General features: G+C 39.4%; 1 protein-coding gene across 2 annotated transcripts in view; it reads right to left on the bottom strand.

Moving 5' to 3' along the window:
- The window catches only part of INPP4B (inositol polyphosphate-4-phosphatase type II B), a 213046-nt gene that overhangs the window by 173132 nt on the left and 19666 nt on the right, over positions 1-20248 (bottom strand). For both annotated transcript variants that reach the window (XM_014281287.3, XM_055728094.1), the window contains exons 3-4: positions 14239-14357; positions 12252-12368 (exon numbers count right to left, since the gene is read on the bottom strand). In XM_014281287.3, the coding sequence (XP_014136762.3) occupies positions 12252-12368; positions 14239-14357 (236 nt within the window). The remainder of the gene's footprint in view (positions 1-12251; positions 12369-14238; positions 14358-20248) is intronic.

A 20248-nucleotide genomic window follows, 5' to 3' on the forward strand; every position in this document is an offset into this window, starting at 1 on the left:
ACTATAAATAAAATAGAAACCTATAGTGCTTCCTACTCTGAATTTGAATTAAAAAAAAAAAGAAGAAAAAAAATCTTATGAAAGTGGTTTATATAATTGTGACTTGCAGCTTTTTCCTTTCACATTAGTGAGACTGCATACATGACAAAGGATTTAAGGGTAATAAGACTGTGAGAATAAACATCAACAGCTGCATGTTACTATAAAAATCTTCAACTATTCTTGCTTTAAAAATACCGTGACTGTGAAGAAAAGAACTCCAGGGGGAAACAAAATCCACCAAATTCTCAACACCCCAAAATACTGAAAAAACCCCACCAAAAAGACCAACTATAATCATACCTAATGTCACTGTGCGAGTGATTGCTTGGTAATGATCCATTATCTCAGTAAGAAATAAATTTAAGGTAAGGGAAGTCAGTTTACTCCCCAGTGAAAGGAATTGTCTCTCGTATACCACAAAGTGCTATAACACTACAAAGCAGATGATACTCTGTTCAATAACATAACCATTTTGTACACCAAAACCTTGAGTTCAGTTGTTGGTATTCATAATGTTTGTTCACATTTATGCTATTGAGATTTTGAAAGAACAAAATGCACTAAATTTTGACCATGCTACAAACCATATTTGTCCTTTGTTCTCCTGGCTTTCCAGCTGTCACTAAAAAAATGCAAACAGTTTCTTAAAAAAATGCATGTTAGAAAATAGATTTTTTTCCTCTCCCTTCCTGATCATGCAACCCATGGTGAACAAGACAAAATTAAGAACAGATCAAAACAAAGTCCTCAGTTCTGGCATGAAGAAAGCAAAGCATGGAGAATTTCAACCAAATGGGAATTTGCTTCTGTAATATACTGCATAATGATTACAAAAAAAGGCTTTGATTACTGTAAAATTCAATGATACGTGCATTTCTAACGGCACTGGAATTCCTAAGTGATTACACAAGCCTTTCATGTTTATTCATCAAATATTTAAAATACAGCATAAAACAAAACATTTAACTAGTTTACTCTGAAAGCACTTTACTTTGCTCTTCTAACAAGAACTCAAGAAGATCAAATCTCACATTATGTCCAACAGATATGACTCTTACTTGATTTTTAAATAGAATTATTTGCTCAGCTTTACTTTAAGTACAAAATTTCACATGCAAACATTTATTGATACAAGCATATCCATACGTGTAAAGAACACTTTTGTGAGATCTGTAATAGAGGAAGAAAAATCTGTTCCTATAAACTGAATTTATTGTTTTCAATTTCCAAGACGTAACACCCCAAAATCTTAAAAACAAAAATATGTTTCTAAACTCTTTTTAACTGCCCGCTTTCATATAACACAAAAGCAAGAGCACTTACCACTGCACCATATATGTTTCTTCTATTTTTTTCAATCCTTATCTCATCTAAATATATGAAATACTACACAGAAATATTTTTAGCATTGAAGAAATAGGTTTAAAATGTACTGTACCTTCTTTTTCACATCAGTATTTTTAAGTGCCTTTCTATGAAGGGAGATGGAGGAATTAGCTAGCAAAGTTTGCCTTTGCACAGGAGTTAGCAGGGCTCATTATAAGAGCTTTAAATTGGATTTGAAGGGGGAAAGGGCTAAAACCAGGCTCGCTAGACAGGCCTGGGGGTGGTACACCAGTGTTTGAGGGACAGTGTGCTACAAAGGTCCTTGGGTCTGCTCTCTCAGCCGAGGTAGGGGATGGAGACCCATATGGCAGCAAAGAGGCAGGGGTTAGTGACGTGTTAGAGACCATGGAAGTGCCTGAGAACGGTCGCGCAAGCAGCAGGGCTTCTCCCCCAGAAAGGAGGCGGGATCGCTCGCCCAGCTGAAGTGCCCCCACACCAATGCACGCGGCACGGGCAGCAAGCGGGAGGGGCTGGAAGGCACCGTGCAGCGGGGAAACTGTGATGTAGTTGCCATCACGGAAACACGGTGGGATGACTTGCACAACTGGAGTGCCGCAATGGATGGCTATAAGCCCCTCGGAGGGCAGAGGCAAGGAAGGAGAGGCGGTGGGGGAGCCCTGTGTGTCAGGGAGGGTTTGATTGTCTAGAGCTGAATGACGATGATGACGGGGTTGAGTGCTTATGGGTACCAATCGGGGGGAAGGCCAACAAGGCCGATAGCGTGGTGGGAGTCAGTTATAGACCACCCAACCAAAATGAAGAGGCAGGTGAAATATTCTAGAAGCAGCTGGGAGAAGTGTCACAATTGCTAGCCCTTGTTCTCATGGGAGACTGGAACTTAACGGATTTCTGCTGGCAAAACAACTGCACCACAGAAGTGGAGAGGAAACGGCCTGGGAGGTTCCTGCAGCGTGTGGGAGCTAACTTCTGACACAGCTGGTCAGGGAGCCAGCTAGGGAGGGTGGACCACAGAAGAAGAACAGAGAAGGACTTGTGGGTGATGTGGTGGCTGGGGGTCGCCTTGGGCATAGCGATCACGAAATGATAGACAGAGTTATTGATTCTCAGAGAAGTAAGGAGGGGAGGTAGCGGAACTGCTACCTTGGACTTCCATGGGGCAGATTGTGGCCTGTTTAGGAGCCTGGCTGACAGAGTCCCTCGGGAAGCAGCTGTGAAGGGCGAAGGAGTCCAGGAAGGCTGGGCGCTCTTCCGGAAGGAAATCTTAAAGGCGCAGGAGCAGGCGGTCCCCATGTGCCAAAGGACAAGCCAGCCGGGAAGAGCAGCACCCTGGCCGAACAGAGAGCTTTGGCTGGAACTCAGGGAAAAAAGGAGAGTTAGTGACCTTTGGAAGAAGGGGCCGGCAACTCAGGATGACTATAAGGGTGTCATGAGGTTATGCAGGGAGAAAATTAGAAGGGCCAAAGTCCAATTACAATGCAATCTGGCTACTGCCATGAAAGACAATAAAAAAATGTTTCTACAAATACATTAGCAACAACAGACGGGCTAAGGAGAATCTTCATCCTTTATTGGAGGGGGGGGGGGGGGGGAAGGGGGGGAAACATAGTGACAAAGGATAAGGAAAAGGCCAAGGTTTGTTAATGCCTTCTTAACTTCAGTCTTTAACAGTAAGACCAGTTGTTCCATGAGTACCCAGCCTCTTGAAGGGGAGACCAGGGCAGGGAGCAGAACGAAGCTCCCATAATCCAAGGGGAAAATGATCAGTGACCTGCTACACCCATTTAGACGCACATAAGTCTATGGGGCTGATGGGATCCACCTAAGGGTACTGGGGGAGCTGGCAGAAGTGCTCACCGAGGCACTTTCAATCACTTACCAGCAATCCTGGCTAACCGGGGAGGTCCCAGTTGACTGGAAGTTAGCAAGTGTGGTGGCCATCTACAAGAAAGGCTGGAAGGAGGATCCAGTGAGCTACAGGCCGGTCAACCTGACCTTGGTGCTGGGGAAGGTTACGGAGCAGATCATCCTGAGCACCATCATGCAGCATGTGCATGACAACTGGGGGATTGGGTGCAGCCAGCAGGGGTTGACGAAAGGAAGGTCCTGGGTTGTCTACCTGAACTTTTGTAAAGCCTTTGACACCATTTTCCACAGCATTCTCCTGGAGAAACTGGCTGCTCATGGCTTGGAGAAGTATACTCTTCGCTGGGTAAAAAAAACAGCTGGATGGCAAAACCCAAAGCATAGTGGTGAATGGAGCTACATCCAGTTGGCAGCCAGTCACAAGTGGTGTTCCCCAGGGCTCAGTACTGGGGCCAGTCCTGTTTAATATCCTTATCAATAATCTTGACAAAGGGATTGAGTGTATCCTCGGTAAGCTTGCAGGCAACACCAAACTGAGAGGGAGTGTTGATCTGCTTGAGGGCAGGAAGGCTCTACAGACGGGTCTGGACAGGCTGGATCCATCAGCCAAGGCCAATTGCATGAGGTTCAGCAAGGCTCAGTGCAGTTGGGTCCTACACTTGGGTCACAACAACATCATGCAACACTACAGGCTGGGGGAAGAGAGAGCAACTAGAAAGCTGCATGGAGGAAAAGGCCCTGGGGGTGCTGGTTGACAGCTGGCTGAACATGAGCCAGCACAGTGCCCAGGTGGCCAAGAGGGCCAACATCACCTGGCTTGTGTCAGAAACAGCGTGGCCAGCGGGACCAGGGCAGTGACCGTCCCCCTGCACTGGGCACTGGTGAGGCCAGTACTCAATACTCAAATCCCGTGTTCAGGTTTGGGCCCCTTGCTGCAGGAGGGACACTGAGGGGCTGGAGCGTGTCCAGAGACGGGCAGCGGGGCTGGGGAAGGGGCTGGGGCACAAGTGTTGTGAGGAGTGGCTGAGGGAACTGGGGTGTTTAGCCTGAAAAAAAGGAGGCTCAGGGGAGACCTTACCGCTCTGTACAACTACCTGACAGGAGGTTGTAGCGAAGTGAGCATCAGACTCTTCTCCCGAGAAACAAGTCACAGGACAAGAAGAAATGGCCTAAAGCTTTGCCAGAGGAGTATTAGACTGGATATTAAGGAAAAATGTCTTCACTGAAAGGGTTGTCTAGCATTGGAACAGGCTGCCCAGGGAAGTGGTTGAGTCATCAGCCCTGAAGGTATTTAAAAGATGTGTAGTTAGGGACTTGTTTAGTGGTGGACCCTGAAGTACTAGGCTGATGGTTGGACTTGATGGTCTTGAAGGCTTTTTCCAACCTAAACAATTCTATGACTCTGTGGTTGGACTCTGTGAGAACAGATATGTCAGATTTTCAAGATACTAAAAAATTAAGATAACAAATATTATAAAGCAAAAATCAAAATAATTTCAGGAAGTCACTGAACTATTTCCATTAGTACTGAACCAGGCTTTGAGAAAAATGGAAGTTCCTTAGTGAAGATTAAGAGGCAGATGCTACGCTATAAGCATTTCTTATTCTTTTTTTCCCCCCCTCAATATTTAACACATTTCCTACAGTTAATTCATTTCTGTTAATGTAAAATTATAAATGCTGCAAGTAAAGGATGGCACATGAACATTTTTTCCTGCAGTATAAATACAATTACTTGTAATAGATTATTCTAAAGTCTTATTTGACAGAAACCCACAGAACATGAAGCATTGAACAGAAGTTCACAATTGCAATTTTTCAAGGAGTTCAATGTGTCCACTTAAAGTTAGAAGTGCTTCTACATGAACAAGAGAGGCATTGATTTGATGAATTATTTTCCAGGTAAAGAAACTACCAAAAAATGAGTTCAACAGGCAAAACTACAGCTTTCCATACTAGAAAAAACATCTTAAGTCTTCTGCTTTTTTTTCATCTGCAGGAAGCCCCTCTCATTTATAAACTACCCATCAACTATAGGTAAACATGCCATCTGTTGTGTGTATAATTTTAAGTAGCTACAGCTAAAGGCAAACATCACTATTTTCTTGAATGTCAGCTCCCCTTTGTACTTTTTAGAATTTGTGTTGGTGTGATGGGACTAACTGATCATTCACCTGATAAAAAAGGGAAATCATCAATGAGAACAGACAAATCTTATCCTTTGAGCCATTCAACATTCCCATGTTGCTGTGTTTAGTACAAGAAAATCCTTCATGCTTGCAGTGCCTGGGCTGCCCAGGAGGGCTGCAGTACCCAGCCTACCAGGGCACCAGCCACCCCTCCTGAGAAGCTGCACCCCCAGTGCCTTGTCCAGGTGATGCCAGGGTCAAAGGCACTGGGAAGGAAAGCAGATCAACCCTTTGAAAGGACAGAGGCATATTCTTCAACTTGAGGCCATGTTCTCACAGTCCAGTTGCTCCACACTGACTAAAGAAACACTGTGCCATGCTCTTCTTCCTCTATTCACTGCAGCATGCATATTTCAGAGGAAAACAACCCTGCCTTCTGTACTAGGCACGTGTCCCTTGAACCCTGCAAGTCATCATTAGAAATGATACAGCAGTGCAATAACCACCTTGGATTTGTTTGACTATTCTGATGTGGTCTGTGCTGGTCTAGTTAGGGATGAAGCAATGAAAGATATCTATGAATACATACATACAAAGTACTCATGGAAGAACGCTACATTTGCAAGCTTTTTGGAGCATGCTACAGAGATTGGAACAACCATGCCTATGTTACTGAAATTCTTAGCTGGTTAAAATAAAATCTACAGGAAAATGTTATCTTTTCTGTGTTTCTGTTATTCACTATTTGGTTCCCTTAGAACCCTTTACATTTGTACAGAATACAATTGGTCTCATCACTACGTAGTTTTACAGCAGTTTTCCGTAAAGTCAGCTCTTGGAGCAAACCTTTGACTGATGTGAGGCAGCAATAGCATTTGATTGACAGAGTAGGTAGAAAAGGAAAAGAAAATGGAAAATTAATGAACAGTAAATTACAACTTTCCCTGAAGACAGCAATAGGGAAGAATTTGCCTCAATTAGTAAAAAAAATAATAAAACGGTAGGAGGAAAAGTAGGATGCTTTCAAAGAGAGAAAATTTTTGCAAAGTCAAATCCTCCCACTGAATTTTCAAGGGCTAGGCACAAAGAGCAGCAAGGCTACAAATGGACTTTAGGTCTATACCTGTAACTTTCCTGGTCTTGACACTTATCCCCAACTCTCTCGCAGATACACTAAGATATAGAAAACCTTATTACACCCTCAGCCACTTCAAAGAAAGAATGTATTTCAGTATAAACCCAAATGAAAGTTAGCAGTTTGAATTTCCCTTTATGTGTCCAGACTTCTAAAAAATACTGAGAAAGATGGACAATAATGTTTTAAGTGGATTCCACATGCATGTTCCCAGAAGAATAAAAAGTATTCCTCTGCTCAATATTTCCAATAATGGCTTTTAGTAAGAATATATAATTTGATGCAAAAGGAAAACTAAATTTATCATCAAATATATATTTGTGAAAAAAACATATGATATTGAAAAGAAACATGAATATCTAAAGCTTTAGTGCAAATATTTCTTTGGGTAGGACCATGGTACCGTACAATACTGCTCTGTTCAGAAGAATGAGATAATAAGAGTTTCTAACTTAAAGCAATATTTCTCTAAAAATTCTGCAGAGATGACAGTGAATGGAACTGTTAAAAGGAAGAATTTGAAGTGCTTTTTCTCTAAACAAAATAGAGCATTTTCAACATCGCTTCAAGTTTTAAAGTAAAACAGCTTCAGTAGTTCTAGTGTTCACAAGAGTGAGGGACTAAGAGCACTCTGCTACAGGCAGAGTGCAAGTAGGTGACGTGCAAGCTTTTACATTTATCTCTGCTAATGCATTTCACATACTGCTCTGCAGCGTTCCTAATAGTCAAGCCATGGGCCTCTTCAGCAGAGGTGGCAAACCCCACTTAACTGCACGGTGGTTTTGTGTTACAGATCAATGCCCACAAGGGGACATGAAACGCTGCTGCCACTTCAGGTTTGGCTTCACAACTGAACTCAAAATGCTTCTTTCATGACAGACAGTCTTCATTTTCCACTCCCCCTGGTGTGATTCAGTTTTAATAGGGATACTTGCAATATCAAGAAACATACAAAGAAAAACCCTTTGCAAATTTTCATTTATGGTGAGTACGTTCAATAGAAAATTCAAACCTCAAAAGCTAAAAGGTGTAATTTGAAGCCTAAATAATCTAAAATTGTCACTTTATAACAAATTCCCGTATCTAATACTGTGTTTCCATGCCTACCACTCCTAAAATTACCATGTTAATCTGACTTTATTCTCACTGATTAAGAGAAAATTTGGGAAGTAAGCAATGCAAGACCAGACAGTAGAACCTGTAATATTCCAACTGCCTTGTATACATCCGGTTTCTCCTAGTTCTCAGGAGCTTTAGCACAGTTGGTTATATCTTCAATATCACATGTGTATTCCAGTAGTTACATCCATCTAAAGGAGACTGTATCTACCTGCTGGTGTTTAAGATAAACAGCAAAAAAACCTGTTAAATAATCTAACCCTAGTTGGTATTCAAAATCTATGCTTTTGAAGCTTCTTCTCGGGCTTCCCAATTTCCATTTCCTCCTATAAATAAGGGGAATCTGTGAAGGGGTGATGCAGGGACTACATACAGAAAGTTGTAACCAGATAAAGTTGCTAATTTCCTCTGCTTCCAACACTTCTTCATGTGTGGATCAAAAGGAGGTGGCCCAACTCACTGCATGTCATACAAGAACAGTGTTTACCTCAAGATCTTGTTGCATTAAAACAAAAGTAATCCCATCACACAAGATACAAACACTTTCAAACCCACTTTACAGATAGAAAAGTCGGTATAGTAAGAATCTAAGCAGTAGGTGTAACTGCATGAAATAAACACAAATCAGATGAAGATTGGGCCACAGAAGAATCGATCTTGGAAAAAAAGCAAAGAAAAGCCTCACCATAGCTAAATGTTATGTACTTGCCCAAAAATATAACCATAGTGCTCTACACAATGAAGTTCAGAATGCTCGCTGCAGGACGCAAGTAGTATACACTCCGAACGCAGGACAGACAGACTGTTGCCTCCCAAATTAGTCACTAGGCATCCCCGCCTCTTAGTGTAACACAAATTCATGTATTTTGTATTTTCTCCAGGTCTGTCATGGCAGTGGTACCTAATTTGTGCAAAGCAGTATTTTCAAAGATAATTAATCCAGTTTTAGCTTTAAAATTTGCTAGACCAAACTGGGCAAACCTGCATGCTTATAGGAAATATAAGAATAGCATGCCTGTACAGAAGTGGTACAGAGGTAATACTTTAACAGCATATGAGCCTCTAATTTTGATTTTTTTGGACAATGACTTAAACAGGTGCAGCCTCAGCATTATGACAAAACCCAAATATCTAAAAATCTTAAAGACAGTGCAAATCAAGCCAGTGAAACATAAATTTGCTCACGGCAATATCAGATGAAAATTTTTGTGATGTAGAAACAGATGTCACAGTACATTTTTCAGACTATGCATTACCTACTGCTTTGTATGCATGGCTTCACTGGATATATTTAAATTACATTTCATAAACACACTATTAACTTCTTTATTCCAACTATATCAAAGTAAAGTAGGAATAGCATAGTCTTTATTAAAAGTTTCTATTTACATGAAAATTTACAGTAACCAATCACCCTAATTTAAGAAGACTAGGCAAAACAAAAAAACCAATTGTTTCATTATATTAAAAAGCCTCAATTACAGAAAGCTTGACACAGCCAAAATATAATTATAATCAACATCAGACAGAGATGCATAAAAAGTGAAAAGTGCAGTTAGAACATTCACTGTATCAACCACAGTCAATGTGATACCAGCTGCACAGTAGTTTAATATAATTAAACTTCACTCCTTATATAATCTAAGTTAAATGACAGGCAAGAGTGAAGTTAACTATCCGCTTTCTGGTACAGGGATGCAAGAATTGCAGGGTTATTTTGAAATTTTTAAAAAGAGCAGCCCAAGTAGCATGTCACAAGTGCCAAAAAACATTCTGGTTGTGTCACACTGGGGAGCATCCCCTTTCACTTTAGCATTATGACCGGTGTGCATAAACCAAGCAGTATATAATTGTTTTTGTATTATGGTAAAAATCTAGTGGGTTTGAAAAAGAGACCTAATTCTCTTGTACAGAAAGAGGCAGGTTTAGGCAAAAAAACACAAAAATGCTTCACCCTGTGATGCAGTCACTGCCCTTTTCCCTCCTTCTCTACAGTCTTGTATTTGCGGCAGTAAAATCCTGCCGAGTTTAATTAATGCATAGAATTCACTTCCTTTAGTTTCATTTTAATTACAAGGGAAATAACAAAAGAATAAGTACATATTTAGGACGAGGGATATTAGCTATTTTGAATTGGTTAACTGAAGTAACCAGTAGTAGTATAGCCCTGATGCTGTGGGAATTTTATTACTGTAGCTCTTTGCTCAATTTCTCCAAACTATTTTGCAGTCAGATCCAAAGTTGATTCTGCCATAAATGCTCCCCTGTACGAGCTGGTGACTGCTCTGGAAGCATGACCTAGAAGAGCAGAAGCATACCTAACACCCTTGGATTCACCTCTACCCCCAAGTGGATTACCTGTCTGGAGAAATGGTGGGGCTCCATGTTGTGGCTATAATCTGTGGCAGCATTTTTTGAGAAACAAGAAAGTCAGCTTTGTTGTAGCCTGGATAATAGAACTGTGAAGCCACAGCACTTGGAACAGGCTTACTGCCCACTTCTTGGATCATGAAGCAAAGACTGAGGTCTGTGCAGCTGCAGCTACGCTAGTAATAGTAACAAACATAGCTCATTTAAACCTGACTTTTATGAATCTATATACACCTCCAGACACAAAAAGGTCACCTGAATTAATAGAAAAGTGCGATGGCTTCCAATTATAGTAAAGAAAGTCAAACCATTAAATTTATTGTTGCTGATATTCTAGGATATAAACAGAAGTCCAAATATTGCCACAAATGAAGTCACAACCTGGATGGCCCAGGGTCGTTGACACTTGCAGTAGTCTACCTTAACTCAAATTCTAAAGCTTATTTAATTTTTTCTTATCTACATCCTGTTTTAAAATGGCTTAATACTGGAAAAAAAAAGCTAAATATATATAAACCAGGGGTGGGATTAACGTCTTCCCTTACAAAAAGATATGATAATCTAGGTGTTTTACATAGGAGCTACATAACTACTATGACAAAAGTAGTAGTTCTCTCTTGTGACTTATGAGCTACATTAACGGGATTCTCTGGGAGAGACTCTAATCCTGTACTACAATTTTAAAGAAGAGTTATAAAAAGTTACTAAAAGTTTGTAAATTATCAAATTTTATCGATTCTCGAGGCTAGATCTTGTCCTGTATAAGAGGCAGCATCAAGACCTCCAACTGGAAGAGTAGTAGTACAGGGATAGCTCTATGAATCAAGTCCACTCTTTTTGCTTACAGACAGGATATTATTTTCCATCATCTGTCAGTCACAACAGAAACTGGAAGGGAAGGGACAAAGTCAAACTGCTTTCACTCAATTCCTGTATCTGTCCAAGGGTGACAATTCTATTGAATAAATAGCAGATCCCATTTTAAGCCCCTGTAGTCTAAACCATAAGCAAAAATTAAAACATAAACATTCTGAAAATGTGTGTATATGCCCCCTCCCTGGTTATTCTTAAACAGAAAAAATACTTTAGTCTATAAACCGAAAGTAGTACAGATTCAGTGTCTGAAATATTCCATACATTCCCATTAAAGAGGACAGTAAGGAGACAGATCCAACGTGTTTGCTCACAAAGGTCCAGAACATAAACAAACACATAAACTATTTTCTACCTGAAAAAAAATTACAAGTCCTCTAAATCTGTAACTTTGTAACTATACTTTTGTAAGCAAAGACAGTCTGAAGTTGTAAGTTATGCCTTTAATTTCCGTCTTATGGGTAATGAACGCATATAAAGTCATTGAATGAGCTTGCACAGTCTTTAATCGTAATGGGGGCCAATTACAGATGTGTAAAGAGCATTTCAGCTAATTAAATACAGGCATCAAGGACCATTCTTGATGCCCAAGAGAAAGCTATCAGCTGGACTCCAGCTGCCACAGAAGACAAATGCAGATCTCCCATAGGTCCTATGGTATCTTCTAGCTCTGCAAGTCTGTCTTAGATCACCTGGAGCACATAAACTGGTACTCATGGTCTATGTTTGGCAGTTAAATCACTCAGATCACCCCACTGACCTCCATATATCATCTCAAGTGAATAACTGTTTGTCAAGTAAAAAGCTGACAGTGTAACCAGAAATGCACACTGCAACCCAAAATTATTGACCTTTAGCAGTGACACAGATGATCTTGGGCCCTTACAAATAGATAATAGCAGCAGCCACAAGAGAACTGCGGGTATGCAAGAGATCAAAAATAAAATGTGGTTACCTCTCTCAAACATCAGGTTACATGGCCCTATTATTATTATATGCCCAAACCAGAATCATATCAGAAACATATTTCTGGAAAATTATTCACAGTGGTGTTATCTCAGTGTATTTCATAAGTTCTCTGCCATCAAAAAGCACAGAAAAGTATTTTTTATTTGCCAGGAATACCCGTGCTGATTCATGTAACCAATTAAACAATAGCAAAGGGTCTATCTTAAGTGCATAGCTCTCTTTCTCTATTCTCTAATACAACAACAAAAAATACAGTACATTTAAGGTATAAGAAATAAGCAAAACCAATTGTACATAAACCTATTTCCCCAATTGGAAAACTTTCTAAAGAGAACCAAAGAACAATATAGTGACAAACTTAAATCCTCAGTACGATTTATGCAAGAATGAAGCAAAGCACTTACCGTGTCTTGAGATTTATCTTTGACATCATAGACTGCTAGTTTTATTTTGGTTTCCTCATAGATGGGGTATTCCGGTGGGAATGTCACACCAGTCAAAAACAGTGGATCTCTTGTACCCTGTGTAACATGAGTAAACATTCAGTAAGGTAACAGCTGTGCAATGTGTAGTAAGCCATTATGGATGTACAGAAACTGTGGGCTCTTTATAACAAATTAGCTTTTTACTGTGGAGAGATGTGAACAGCTAAGTATTACCCAAGCAGTCAGAAAATCAGAGAACTTCAAAACTTTGTTAGGAAAGTTTCAAAAAGATTTCTGAAAAGTTTTTTAACTGGAAAAGATATTGAGTGCTTCTGCAACAAAAACTAGCAACATGCCCCTAAACAGCTCAGCCAGCAGGTCTTAGTATGTGCAATGAAACCTGTAATAAACAAACCTGATCTTTATCCCAGAATATTTTCTGAAATCTCATAATAATTTAAATGAACTGAAGACACAACTCACACACACACAGAAAATGAGAGATCTTCATTAAGTCACAATAAAATGTCTACAGAAATGCTATAAAGACTCCCTGTATTACATTAAGGATACTGATTTGCAGGGAGGGGATTACAACACCCCTCTTCAGGCAGTAGAGGAATAAGATAATATTCCTTTATGTTGTAGCACTATGATTATATCTAAAAGGTGAACACAGAAGTAACCTTATCATAGCCTCAGATATATGAACAATTCAATGAATCATGTAAAACGTTGGCTAGAATTTCTCAATGTTTAATTATACTTAGTTTCCAAAGATTCTTAGGCTAGTATCCTTAAATTTTCTATTAAGTAAAATAAAGGATTTTGCATGATAAGTGTAATTTCTCTTAAGGAAAATAACTTTTCTGTGCCCCTGCCTTCCCCTCCCCCAAAGCTTGACCATGAAGCTGAGAGCCTTGACAACAAATTCAGGGATTTATTCAGATCTAGGACATTGTGTCAGGAAATGCATCAACTTCTATTCAATAAATAGATAAATAAATAAATAAATAAATAATCTATTCCATCTTCTGCATGACACCATTCCAGTTTGCAATGAAACACCCCAATCAGAAACAAGATGTTTGAATTAAGAAGTTTCAGTATGGTTGATGCCTGAAACTATAACAATTTAATTAGTAGTTAGTTGAAACTGACCACACAAAGAGCTCATGAAATATTCTCATTGTATTTAACAGTTAAAACAAGCCTTTCGCAAATTCATCTCTGTTTACAATAAGACTTCCCCATTCTTAATGAATCTCTACAGTAAATTAAGCAAGTTACACCTACATTGCCTGCCCACACTTAATTTTCCTCTGTGAACCACTTTAGCTGTTTCTGACATGATGCTTACAGGGCAAAGTGAAGACTCGCAAAGCAGCCTCAGACAACTTTTGCTGTAATGTGATGCAAGTTACTAATTATTTCACATAAAGTCACAGACATTACGTACACACACACACTTTTCCCTAATTATAAAAGTAGGCTAATATTTTTCAAATTGCAAAAGCATCAACTTTCCAATGTAAAAAATAGAACAAGAAACAGATAGGATATATAGGATATAACAGACCATATAATACACCTATGTTCTTCTGTAATTTAAAAATACTTTACAAATACCTTACTCACTGTACTCTAATTTTACTTTGCAGTGCCTTGTCCTTTCATGAAAGCAGCTATTCCCTGTTTCATTCTAGATCTATGGTCTGGAGAACTGGAGTATTCCCTATGCCTCTACTTGGAACAACAGAGCTTTCATGAAAAGCCAAGCTCATTTCTAACCGTTTATCCTGGTTAAATGCCAAGAACTACAGCACATTCAGGTATGCTTTATTAACTGGCAGAGTGTGCTTGTCTTACCTAAGACTGTGCACAAACTTGTTTTACTTCTCGTTCACTAAGGAAGAAATGAGCAATTCATTAATGACCATGTTAATTGAATAAGAAAGACTCTCACCTCCACGATTTCAGTGCTTGAATACCTCGTCAAAATGTGCTCTGCTGGATGTACCACTGAGACTTGTATAAACGTATTCAGCTTCCGATCACGGGTAGCAGCCACTAGATCCTTGCATGCTGAAGACAGTACAAAATAAAAATAAAATACTCAAAAGAAAACTCTGGGAAAATGCTGTCACAGGCACAGGACAAAGCAGACTACACTCCGGCTCCAGATTAAATCTCTAGAGACAAGCCGATTTAACAGAGGAAGTCCCTTGGAAGTAACTTACAGAAATAGGAAGTCACATGCTGCATAACTGAACTGAGATTTTGTTTCCACTAAAAATACTTGCAGCTTCTGCAAAGCTCCCTGCCAGAGGCTCATCAGCTCCAGTATATGAATTTACACTCACTGCAATAGTAGGTAATTTTACATAAGCACTCATTTAATCTGCCACAAAATCTCTCTTAGCCGCTTAATTTGATCATCTCTTGTTTGACAGTTTTCACTGTACATGACCATTTTAAACACATTCTGAACCAGTTAAATGCTACCAGTGATTAGGTTAGTTTATATAGCCTAATACTACATTTTGAACTTTTGAGCAGAATTCATCGAATAAAAATCCACATAACTAAAAGCAGATAGCAAAATAACCAATTCTTTTGTCAGTGACTTGCATATAAATGAGAAAAATAATTGTATTCTGGCTATGTGACATTATTATTAAAACTCGTTTTACCTAATAAAAATATAGAAATTCAGTTATTGTTTCATAATTCATTTTTATCCTGGGGTCACAGTCATGCAGGTAGGTGATGGAGTTCACTCTTTAGACTAACACACCTCATGCCCTCTAACCAAAAGGACAAAAGCACCAAAGAAAACAGAAGAGGCAGAGGAAAGACACAAATGCACCATTAGCTGCTCTGCAGAAGGGACGTGCACTAACAGGGCATGCGCGGGTTCCCAAGCAAAACCCATCCACCTTACGTTCTTCAATATGGAATATGCAACCGTGAATACTGTGACAGGATCTACCCAGTGCTTTCTGCAGTGCATCAAACTACACTAGGAACTTAGAAGCCCGATGGAACAAAAGAAAAGCCTCTGGTTTCAGAGAGGCTAATTGACAAGAAAGAGCCAAGAACATTTTCTAGGAGTCACTGCCAACGGGGGCTTCATCAAGTGCAGCTGACCTTTAACATTGTAAAAGATGAGTCAGATTATCCTCACAGCAAGCAAACCTGGTTTGTTGAGAAGCCAAGGAAAGGAAAGCTCTGATACATACAAAAGGCCAACTCAGCTTGGTTTATACTTTTTTTTTTTCCTTTGGGCTTGGACCTGCTGCTTGAGGAAATAAAAGGAAAACTGGCTGAAGCTTTTTTACTGCTCTCCCATAGTTATAAAGGAACAAGGAAACAATTACATCTAACCTTCAAAGAATATTTTGTAGTTTTACTTTAGCCCAAATTGCTAATGAAATCTTTTGGTAGATAGTCTCAAGCTGACCCTATCATAATTTGCAGGTAAAAGTGCAATAAGAATAAAAGGTTTTGCATTATTAAGTCTTTATGAAACAGGTGATGTAACAGCACCAGAGTTGAATAGCAATTCCTTGCTACTAAGGCTCACCATATTATTGAAATTACTCTAAATATTAGCACTACTTGATATGACCTGAATATAAATATGAGCAGATTTATGGGAAAACTGTTACCAAAGCACAACAGGTTGGGCAGATACCTAGCTGTTTGAACTATATCCTCTTTAAAGCTCACCACAAATGCAGAATCAGACCATTGAAATTTCCAGATAGAGCCATTTTCCCCCACAAACCCTGATCTTATGCCACCACCCAATCTTCAAATGCTCCACTCTAATCATGTTTTTAGAACACAGCACAGTAAAGCACAGTTTCAGAGGAATGGCAAGAGAGCTAATTTTCAATATGAGAAGCTGGAACATTGACAGATGTAGTCGAATTTTTCACATCCACCACAGAGGAAGGCTAGCCAGCTCACAATTCAATAGACCTCCAAAGATGACAGGAATACATCAAAAAGGAAAAAAACAGAAAGAGACAGAAACCTAGTAGAAACAAAAATAAATAAATAAACGCACCAGTGACTATGGCAGGAACCCTACAGCTGAACTTGTAAAAAGTACTAGTGCATGATGAATGGAGGTAAATCCCCTATAAATAATGCTTTTATTTACTTGTGACATGTCTCAGATACATGAACTAGATGTGACTAATTCTTTTAGCAGCCAAAAGCATAGGCTTTTTTCCTATTGATAAAACTTTAACAATAGGAAGAAGATTTGCACTAAGTGGTCACCACCTTGATGATATCTGAACATAGGAGACAATGTGGTAATTTTTGTGGTCATAGCCAGTCATTAGATCATTTTCCTGTAAAAAGACAGCTTAGCAATACGATCTTAATGTCAGCTCTACCCAATGAAATTTAAGATAATTCATCTGCATATCCCCAATGGGGAGGGATCAGCACAAAGTATTAGAACTCTTTGGGAGATCCCAGTGCAGAGGGATAAATGAAACCTGCATCTACTTCGATGACAGAATTATTTGTCTCTACTGGACACTGGGCTACTACTGTTCACAACTACCATTTCAATCAGAAAGGATATTCAATAAGGTTGTCACCAGCAGACAACTGAATACTTGGTGTGACACAGAATTTGTCAGTTTGAGCCACAGTGCATCACCTCCCTTAAAAACAGCCCAACTGAAATGTTTAAGAATACATAAGGATTACTTTAAAGCTGATGACAAAGAACAGGAGAAGTTTGTTATACCCTGTTCAGAGCCTAGAAAGTTCCACAGCTCCACACTGCATTACTGCCCTTTAAACTATCTTACTAGCAGTATGTTTGAAAATCGGGTCTTCTCAAACAAACAGTCAACCATGTTTGACTATGTGAAACATGACATGGTTGTGAAAGTGGAATACCAGCTATAAGTTACATATTTAGACACATCTCTTGGGCATTATTGACATACTCCTCAAAAAGAAACTGATGAAAATGCAAACATGAAAGGCGTGCCAAGGCTGGTTTCTTAGCTGCAAATGTAACACAGTGAAAGCAGGTAACAACATCAACATGCTTTCCATCATGACCTATGCCCAAGCAGACCATATACATAGGTCACATAACTTTTCAATACTTCACTATGCTTGAATTAATTCTGGAAAAACTCATCAACAAAACTCAGTGAAATGAAGTGACAGCTTGTACTTACACACCAGAAGTATATGAATCTACTCATTGTGACTGTTGACTCAGTGTGTAAAAGCCTGAGTCATCCATTCCCCCGGTAATCCCATCTCTGCTAAGCCTATCAGCGTACAATGAATGTTTAAGGAAGAACTACATTAGGAATAATTTATGCTTTTAAATCAGAGAAAAAGAAGTTAAGATGGCTGAAAGAAACAACTTCTCTACATATTAAAGAAAGAAATACAGCAAAGTAATCACTATGTGTAAAGCAAGATGAACGGCTGCAAGGAATAAGAATTTCTTTAGAATGTAGTTACAAATACTCATTTATTTTGCAAACCTACGTGGTCTACATGTAGATCTCTTGCCATTTAAAATGCCTTGAAATAAATGATGTTATCCTTCAACAGTTATTTTCTAAAGAATAAAAGCAAAAAGAATATTAATTATGTCATTTCCATTACTGTTCTACTATCAAAACCATGGTATTATTCTTACATGAATCACAGTAAACAAGTCTTCCTTCTCTATCAGTCATGCTACATATTGCCCTGTACATGTCAGTACTGCTACAATGCACACAAATCACGTGTGCTGTAAATGCAAAGCGCATAAGTAGATATTTGACTCCAGAGTCCTGCCACATTCAGTATTTCACTGTTCTCTATGCTGCACTAGCGTGCCGCCTCTGCTCTTCTTCTGGGTGTGTACACACACACACGTGAAGACAGCTGAAGAGAAAGGCGGGTTACTGTTTCCTCAAAACTGGGCTAAAGTGTAAACACAGCCAGAATGTTGCTTCATGATTTCAGTGACCAATTCATGGCACCAGGGAGAATTTTGTGAAACATTACCTGTATGGAGGAATAGAGCACTGAGAGAAAGATTAAAAAATCCCAATGACTATATAACAATAAAAAGTGGGAAAACAAACAAAACAAACAACAACAACAAAGAGAAATAGTCTGGAAATTCATCATCTACGTTCCCTGAAACTGTAACAATTCTGACCAGGCATTCAGCAGGGCTCCAAGCACTAAGCCAACTGGAGCCAGCAGAAGTTAATCTGGCAGAGAAACAGGGAGATGCAGCATCCCCCAGAACTGAAAAAGATCCAGTAGCTGGAACAAATGACATGGGCAGAGGGACTGAAAGACATTCTTTGCTCAGAGTTCACAGAGCTGTTTGGGAAGAAAACCAAGCACTAGCCCCAGAATTGGGAAATGGCATTCAAATGGCAACATTTATTTTTGTTAGTGGGGGAAATTAGAGCACATCAGTGAATGTCTTCCCAGACCACAGATTCACACGATGCATGTATTGGCCTACATGGCAATTTGCGAGGTAGCTTTTTCTTTAACCAGTGACAGAAACACCATTTAACACAGCTTCATTCCTTCCCATTTTCAAACCAAAAGAGATTCCAGGGGTCTGGCGAGGGAAAAGAATTAACCACCATAGCCCCATTGTCTCCAGAGCACACTATTTTGTACGCTGTCAAAACAGAACGGAAAATTAGTAGCATCTAAAGACAAGGGGCATGGGAGAAGCCTGCATGTCTCACACACCTGTATGTGTGAACATGATGTTCAAAATTTTTTTCTTTTTCATTTCATTGGCATTGCAGCAGCATTATTATCCCAAAGCAACCTAGTTTATAAATAATATTGTACAGTCTGTCAAGACAGACTAATTAACTGAGGTGCAGCTATTCCTTAGTGGGCAAAAGGACACATTAAATAAGAGAACACTACATTCAGACCTGTGCTACATGCAGAACACTAAACAGTACGCAGTTTTCTTTCCTCCACCCTGGAGCAGATGTTGAGGAGGGCAGGAAGAAGAAAGTGCACATCACCGCTGCTTCTGCCTCCACTGAACACAGTGCTAATCAAGCTTGCTGAAAACAATACCTTCAGTCAGGCACACATAAAGGCTTAGGAATAATCCAGCTTTAGAACATACAGGAAAGCTTTGGTCGTACTTTTAAATTAGGAGTGTAAATTCAACTGTAAGAGGGATGAGAACAGGACAGCAATGTGTTCTCTGCATGGCAAAACATGCCTGAAAGCAAATGAGACAAACATTTGAAGACTGGTATTAGCACTGAACGGTGTTAATGAGTACTCCTCCAGCTACTGCTCCATAATAAATATTACTAATTGGTTTATCATGAATACTACTAATTGATTGTCCCATTCATGTGTCAGCAGGAATGCTTCAGTATACTGGTGGGTAAAGAGCACCTCTACCCAGAGACCAAAAGAACAGAGAAGTTACTCCCGCAAAAATTTGCAGAGTGGATTCCCAGTAAAATTCACCTTACAACACTAAATATTGAAGGACACAGCCACAGAAATTATAATATCCATGTTATTGCAAAATGAGGGCATAGTTACATGGTCATGAAACAGGTATGTATTAGGAGGAACACTCATCAACAGTAGTCACTAAAACAGATACTCAGACTCTGGTAAACTGCAATGGAAAGAATCTCTACAGATTAGAGGTCCAAAACATTTGGACCACATGTAAGTAAAGATCCACTGATTTTTACCTAAGAGAAGCTCCAAGATCACTCTTCCTGTCTCTGGGGATGACAGGCTTGTATAAAAATAAAATACATCTCTGTTCTCTGGAACGTACAGCTGGTTGCTAAAGTAACCTAGTTATATCTCAAGAAAATACACATGCATAACACAATTAGTATCCTTCAGAGGATGACTGTAATTAACAGTGGGAAGAAAATTGCTACCAACAGTCCAAGGAGAAAAAGATG

The sequence above is a fragment of the Falco cherrug genome, chromosome 1 (genome assembly GCF_023634085.1).
Source record: "Falco cherrug isolate bFalChe1 chromosome 1, bFalChe1.pri, whole genome shotgun sequence".
Lineage (NCBI taxonomy): Eukaryota > Metazoa > Chordata > Aves > Falconiformes > Falconidae > Falco > Falco cherrug.